Source organism: Telopea speciosissima, chromosome 6 (assembly GCF_018873765.1).
Source record: "Telopea speciosissima isolate NSW1024214 ecotype Mountain lineage chromosome 6, Tspe_v1, whole genome shotgun sequence".
NCBI classification, from domain to species: domain Eukaryota; kingdom Viridiplantae; phylum Streptophyta; class Magnoliopsida; order Proteales; family Proteaceae; genus Telopea; species Telopea speciosissima.
In genome coordinates this window covers 34406190-34414527 of record NC_057921.1, presented here as the reverse complement: position 1 = coordinate 34414527, position 8338 = coordinate 34406190, and the positions used below count along the sequence as shown (strand labels likewise).

General features: G+C 38.1%; 1 protein-coding gene across 1 annotated transcript; it reads right to left on the bottom strand.

The window, feature by feature from the left end:
- LOC122665664 (secreted RxLR effector protein 161-like) lies at positions 1-3127 on the bottom strand. Its single transcript, XM_043861815.1, has 2 exons — positions 2960-3127; positions 1-495 (listed from the first exon to the last, which is right to left on the bottom strand). Exons 1-2 carry the CDS (start codon positions 3125-3127, stop codon positions 1-3), a joined length of 663 nt encoding a protein of 220 aa, XP_043717750.1.
- Positions 3128-8338: the final 5211 nt, after the last annotated feature.

The window sequence follows — 8338 nt, the reverse complement described above, 5'->3', positions numbered from 1 at the left end:
TCAAGAATTTCTTGAGCCAAACACCTTCCTTAGCTGCTCACTAGCTGCCAAGTACTCAGCTTTTGTTGTAGAATCGACTATTGACTTTTGTTTGGCACTCCTCCAAATCACTGCACCATCACCAATCATAAAGACCATCCCAGAGGTGGACTTTCTGTCATCCTTGTCAGTTTGGAAGTCTGAATCGGTATATCCAACTACTGACAGCTGATCACAACCGTAAACAATGAAGTAATCCTTGGTCCTCCTTAGATACTTAAGGATCCCCTTGATAGCTGCCCAATGTTCTTGTCCCGGATTAGATTGATATCGGCTCATAATCCCTACAATGTAACAAATGTCAGGTCTGGTACACAACATGGCATACATTAGATTTCCTATTACCGAAGCATAGGGAACTCTTTTCATAGCCTTAACATCCTCAAAAGTTTGAGGGAATTGTGACTTGGAAAGACCAATTCCATGTCTGAGAGGCACGTTACCTCTCTTAGAATCCTGCATGTTGAACCTTGTTAAGCACTTTGTCAATGAACGTGGATTGTAACAATCCCAACATCCTCTTCTTGCGATCTGTCACAAGCTTAATTCCTAGGATGTAACTGGTTTCACCCAGATCTTTCATTGAGAACGTTTTGGATAACCACATCTTTATAGATGAAAGTAACTCCACATCATTCCCAATGAAAAGTATATCATCAACATATAGGACAAGGAAACAAACGGCACCCCCACAAATTTTCTTATACAGGCTTGGTTCATCAATGTTCTACTCAAACTCAAATTCCTTGATAATTTGATCAAAACGGATGTTCCAGCTTTTGGAAGCCTGTTTCAGTCCATAAATGGACCTCAACAACCTACACACCTTATTTTCCTCTCCCGGGGAAGCATAACCTTTTGGCTAATCCATGTATATGACCTCATCAAGATATCCGTTAAGGAAAACAGTCTGTACATCCATCTTCTAGATCTCATAATCATGGTATGCAGCAATAGATAATAGCATTCGAATGGATTTGATCATCGCTACTAGTGAGAAGGTCTCATCATAGTCGATACCCTCTTTCTGAGTGTATCCCTTCGCAACAAATCTTGCCTTGAAACATTCCACCTTTCCATCCATACCTCTCTTCCTCTTGAAGATCCATTTACAGCCAATGGTTTTCACCCCTTGTGGCAGATCCTCAAGAGTCCAGACATGGTTAGAATGCATGGAGTCTATTTCAGAGTGCATTTCTTCCTTCCATTTATCCTAGTCAACATCCTTTAGAGCCTCAACATAACTATAATGATCAGTGTCTGAACAATCAGACACCATGTGGAATTCTTCCACATTTTGATCTTCCTCTGTGAGAAGATTCAAACGAGTCGGTGGTCGTATAGACCTCTAACTCCGTCTATGCTCTTGAGGCTATTGCTCCTCAGTGGGTACGTCGGCTGAAATTTTTATGGGTGAAGAGGGTAGCTGGTCATTAGATATTTCCTTTATGATCACTGGATCCGATCTCGGTGAGACCATGTCATCCTCTAGAAATGTTGCATGCTTACTAACTACGACCTTCTGATTCACCGGGTCATAGAAATAGTAGCCTATTGTTGTCTTAGGGTATCCAAGGAAATAGCATCTATTTGTACAAGATTCCAATTTATTCGTCTGTTGTTTTCGCACATGTGCTATGCAACCCCACACCCTGATATGTTGGACACTAGGCTTGCACCTATACCACAATTCAAAAGGTGTTTTGGGTATAGATTTTGTGGGTACCCTATTCAGTATATAGATGGCAGTTTCTAGTGCAAAACCCCAAAAACTTAACGGTAATTCTGAATAACTCAACATGGATCGAACCATGTCCAACAAGGTTCGATTCCGCCTTTCTGAGACTCTGTTTTGTTGAGGTGTCCCTGGGGCCATCAACTGAGATACTATTCCAGCTTCTTTCAGATTGTCCCTGAATTCATCTGATAAATACTCTCTTCCTCGATCAGATCAAAGGCACTTGATGCAACTATCCAACTATTTTTCAACTTCCGCTCAGAATTCTTTGAATTTATCAAACGTTTTCAACTTAAGGTGCATCAAGTATATATAACCATAACGAAAGTAATCATCAGTGAAGGTTACGAAATATTCGTAACCATACCTCGCTTGAACATTAATGGGTCCACACACATCCGAGTGTACCAATTCTAACATAGTTTGGGCTCTTCTTCCCTTATTTGAGAAGGGTTTCTTGGTCATCTTTTCTTGTAGACATGACTCACAAGTTGGATAAAGTTCTACCTTCAGAGAATCTAAAGGTTCATCCTTTACCTGCCTGCTTATCCTTTGTACTCCAATATGACCTAACCTTAAGTGCCAAAGATATGTTGAATTATCTTGGGTTGATTTTCTTTTTATAGATGTATTAGAGATTTCATTCACATCAAACACTGGTTTTAGGAGATATAATCCGTTATTTAGTAAGCTAGTAGTAACAAAAGAATTTTTAAACCGTATAGACAACTTATCACCAAATAGAAAAGTACAACCATCCATCACTAGCTCATTAACAGAAACAATGTTTCTCCTAAACAGGGGGACATAAAAACAACCTCTCAAAATCAAAGTAACTTTATTGTTAAAATATAAAGTAAAATCTCCAACGGCCTCAGCAACGGCCTTAGCTCTAGTACCCGTTCTCAAACGAATTTCATCCGTACTCAGCCTTCTTGTCAGCTTGAACCCCTGCAACATGTTGCAAATATGGGCGGTAGACTTGAAGTCCACCAACCATGTATTAGTAGGTTCCTTCAACAAATTAGACTCATAAAGGACTAAGGTTTCAAAAATACCTTCTTCCGACTTCTTTTTCTGAGCAGCCAGGAAAACTCGACATTCTTTTTTCCAATGCCCGTCCTTCTTGCAATAGAAACAAGTTCCCTTTTTCTTGTTCTTTTGAGTTCCCTTTGACTCAACCTTAGGGTCTTTCCCCTTGTCAGTCTTCTTCTTCTTCTTACCCTTAAGCTTAGAAGAAGAAGGCTTATCCTCTATGGTTAAGACCTCCACTTTTTGCTTTTTGGATGCAGCTTCTACTTCTTGCAATATGTTGTCTAGCTCAGGAAGTTCGACGGAGAGTTTATTCATGTTATAATTAACAATAAATGATCCGTAGATATTCTAAGGCAAAAAGTAGAAGATAACATTCGTCTTATAATTTAGATTAAAAGACGTCCAAAGGTTCTGCAGATCTTGGAACAAGTTTCGCATTTTCATCACATGATCTATAACTGGAGTTCTTTGGGCCATCTTCGTGCCATGGAGAAGTGTCACTAGTTGATGATGGGCATTTCTTTCTTCTCTCTCATACATCTCCTTCAACTCCTCCATCATATCCTTTGTCAAGTACAAATCCTTGACAGAATCAATGATGGTCTTTTCCACAGAGTTCAATACGAGGAGTTTGGCCTTAGAATTGTTCTGACGAAACTACTCATGGGCCGCTTTAGCAACAGGGTTCTCATTTTATGGGAATTCAGGTTCATCTTGTTTAATGACTGACATCAAACCTTCTGCAGTAAGGAGTATCTTTATGTTCCTCCTCCAATCAACGTAGTTTGGGCCGGTCAAAATATGATCTTTTACGAGGATAGCATAGTTGATTTGGGTCGACATAGTATAATATCTACATAATGTACAAAAATAACGATTAGCATGATCGACAACCATTGAAAAATGAGGTAAAACAATCAATGGTCAATCACACCCTAAGCTTCCCTCTAGCTTATAGGGTATAAATTGGAACTTATTAACCCTTATGCTCCTGACTTAGCCTATCAAAATTCATCATTTGCTTGTTGGTTGAGTGGACTATTCTGTCCGTCACTTAGACTTTCAAAGTGATTTAGTCACCAGAGTGTCATGCCCATTCCTATCATATACACTCAAGTCAAGTGTATACCCTTAGTTTTGAAAGGAATTATGGTGTTTGTAGGTTAATGCCTACTATCGTAGTACACATACCACTGACCATATTCTCTACCGATCACATGTAAGATGGGTGTAAACAATTTCATCAACCTATCCAAGTATTATCCTATCGGCATCTACACGAGTAGATCGATGAAATTTCTACACACAGCAACTAAGGGAGGCCATGGGAATCCCACCAACCAGGGTTTCCCATATCACACTTATTTTAAAATTGAGGGATTACAGGAACGCATAAAATCACAACCATACATTCAATGTATAAACACATAAACACATCCATCCAAAGACAATTAAATACCAATGGTTATGGGATAACATCTTTAAGGAACATAAGTTCACATCCAATGTAAACTCATTTTAATTACAAGATAGATGGGAGGAATCACAGCCTCATATGTCACTCCCACATATAGCAATAATCATGTGATAATGCTGATGCAACTAACTATTACAGAAAAATAAATCAAAAACTGTAAACAACTTGGACACTTCAAGTGAGCAAGTCCCTCCTCCAATCTTTTCACTAACGAACCGTCAAGATTCTTGATCCACGATTAAAATCACGATCCCGATCTTATCATGATCATCAAGCGGTTACAATAAATAATATAAACTAATTTAAAATTATTATAACCCTTTAAATGTAAATAAAACTTAGGAAACCAGTCCACCAATTTGAACTGCCTGAGGGGGAATTACATAACATTTACATGAGAGATGGGGAGAAGAATGGAAAAATAATAATTGCATCCAAAACCACATCCATCTAATACATGTAAATTATTAAACCTCATAACCATGGTCCTCATTATATACATGATGCTCAAAGATTATAGATTTCATATTTTATGTGAAAAATGTCAAAAACACATAAAAACACCATTACCATGACTAAACATATCACAATGGCCATCAGCATCTAATGCCCATCGTGATTTAATTATTACCACATACATAATTATCAAAAAAACTAATAAAATAATCCATTATGTAAAATGGTGAAGATGGGTGAAGAGAAAAATCCCTTCTCCCATCTTCTCCAATGAGTCTCCTTTCAAAAAAACCCTTAAAACTGTTTTTTTTTTAATATGCTTGTTGTCGCATCAAGGGCAGCCCATGGGAAAAAGAAAAGGAGACCATCCTCTTTCAAAAAAAAAAAAAAAAAACTTGAAAACATTTTTTTTTATAATAAGCTTGCTCCCATCAAGGCCCATGGAAAAAAGGGGTAAACAAAACAGCCTTGCGTGAGAGGACTCTTTCAAAAAAAACTTGAAACTGTTTTATATATATATAAATAGGCTTGTTGTCCCATCAAAGCCCATGGAAAACAAAAAAAGGGGAAAAAAGAATAGCCTGTTGCGTGAGAGCTCAGGCAGCACCAACAGCAGGCACCGGCCGCACATGCCTAGCGCCCTCATTGCCTTTGTCCAGCGATGCATGCAATAACCCATGGCCTCCTAGCTTAGGACACACACGCCTGTGGCTAAAATCGCCTGGTGTGCATGCACCTATCCAAAAAACCCTCGGCCTTAGAGCTTGAATTCTCACCCCTTGGTTCATGCGCGATTCCCATAAGCCACAACAGAAAAAAAAAATTTTAATGAATCTAAACTAAGAGCATCACATGTAATAATGGATACAAAAAATAAAGCATTCTCATTTGATAGCAAGGCTCTAATAGCACTGAAGACGATCAATATAGATCCGCGGAAGCATGGTAGGATCAATTCTATCAATGGAGAATGCTATTAAATTATCTAGAACAACAGGGGAATCGATCGTTACCTAGAGTCTCACATATGCAAGACCTCCAACCAATGATAGTCATTTCTCAATCGTTTCACGTACTACGCAAAGCTTAGTGGTTCCACATGATCAAACCAACTCCTCCACACACAAGGGTTCTCAAAACCCACGCTTTCTCCAAGATCAAACACCAAGAGAGGGAGAGGATGAGAGAACGGTTCTAGGGAAGGGAGTGCTCCACCAATTTTCAAGGATGAGAGAGTGCTTCTTGAATTTGGCAATCTCATAAATATATGTGATTTGCCCTCTCACCCCCAAATTGGTAGCACACATGGGCAAAGAATATTGAGTTTCCTATTGGGACTCAATCACCAACCCATCCAATCTTTCCTACCAAGGAAAGATCCCTATTGCTAGAGGAATCCAATATTGGGTCCAATATCCAATATTGACCCAACATCTTTCCTTTTCTAACACATCTCATGTTCAATCTTTTACCTCTTATTATGGCCGTGGTGCTGAGGATCAGATCATGTTTAGCAGTTCGTCTCAACACCCCCCCCCATCTTGCCTATCAGTTTCATCCTCTGTTCATGTCAAGCTCTTTTCTGATTCTTGTAAATCCCAAGAATCACAACCCCTCCCCACCCCTAGAAAAAAAAAAACACACTAGCCCTTTTTTATCCAAAAGACAGTCCAAATTGATTGAACTGGTTGATGGCTGTTGTATGCCTGTATTAGAAAGTCTGGTGGTTGAACTTTAGAACTGTTAAAATCGGAAAGTGTGAATAGATCATGACGATCAAATGGGCATCTCAAAAAGTTACAGTTAACACATGTTAGATCAAACTCTCAGAGCTCAAGGGCAACAGGTAGAAATGTTGTCCGTAAGCTCTGATATCTCTCTCATCTTTTATTTGCTGACGATATTTTTATTTTCTGTCGAACCACTCTTGATGATCTGTAACCATTAAAGGTATTTTGGATCTCTTTTCTGATATATCTAAACAAGAAATCAATCTCTCCAAGAGCAAAATTCACTTTAGCATAAATGTCTCTTCCAGGGACAAGATTCATCTTAGCTCTCTAATTGGTATTAAGGAAATGTCAAAAGACTCCATTTATCTGGGAACTAACCTTTTTTCCATTGCAGGTCTGAAGGAAATGAGTGGAGTTGTTTTAAGAATCGAAAGAAAGTTTTCCTCATGGAAGTCCAATTTTTTATCTTATGCAAGCCGTAATGTTTTAATTCAATCTATGCTAGCATCTACTCCTGCATATTTGATGAATTGTTTCTTGTTTCCCTTTAAAGTTTATCAGGATATTGATTCTATTTGTCTTAATTTTTTGTTGGAAAATTCGAGAAAAATGAAGAAAAAATCTTCTCTCATCTCCTGGGATAAAATGTGTGTCCCTAAAGCCAAAGGGGGATTGGGGTTTCGTAAGACTGAACATCACAATAAAGCCTTACTAATGAAATTATGTTGGAGACTTATCACTAATTGTTCTTCTTTATGGTCTCATGTTCTAAAAGCTAGATACTTTCCTAAACTCTCATTCTTTGATCCCAAAACTCCTGCGAGGAAGGGTTCTTGGACTTGGAATAGTATCTCTCATATCATTCCATCCCTAGAGAAAATCGTGGTCAAAAAGATAGGTAATGGTAAATCTACTTTTTTTTTTTAACTAACCATTGGATCCCTTCTCAACCTGGTAGTCTGATAACCTATCCGCTGAATTCCCTTAATCTTTCTGATCGAATTAGGAAGGTTTATTATTTTACCAAGGGATCTAAACGGAATTCTAATTTACTAAACAATTTACTACCTTTGCACATCTCATCTTACATTCAACAGATAAATCCATCTAATTTTGAGGACAATTGGTGGTGTACCAAGGCCAGGAATGGAATTTTTAGCATTAAACTGGCTGCTAAAGAGCTATTTTCTGTTTCTGTTAACAATAATAATTTTTTTATCGCCTCTTGGTGGAATTTCTTTTGGAAGCTTAAGATTCACCCCAAATTTAAAATCTTCTTCTGACGAATGCTAAATACAGGTCAAGGCTACTCTTTCCTAATGGCTTTAGATCAACCCCTCCTGTGCTCTATGTGGAAATTGTGTTGAATCCTTCTGGCACTTATTCCTATCTTATGATGGGGTCAAACATATTTGGGTAGCTGGACCTCTGGGGCTGCGAACTTAGTTTTTAGATCATGAATCTCTAAAAGATTTCTGCTTGGCAATCTTTTTCAACCGTACATTAGATAAGCAATCTCTGATATGGCTTTGTAGTGTTTTTATTATTACTTGTTACTTTACTTGGGCAATTAGGAACAAGGTAGTCATTGGGTCATAAAATCCTGATCCAATTTGGGTGTTGAAACAAATTAAACAGTGGTTAGTTGATTTGAAAGTATTCCCCCCCCCCCCCTTAATTTCGTCCCATGATATATATTGTAATTCTAAGGAGAATTTCTTAGTTTCATCTTTTGATTCTTTTTCTTCATTACCAAAACTCAATTTTCCTGTTTTAATCTGTGCAGGATACCATACACCTGGACTAACTTTGGTAAGATAGTCTTATATCTTTTTGCTAGATGACAAGTTTATCTATTTT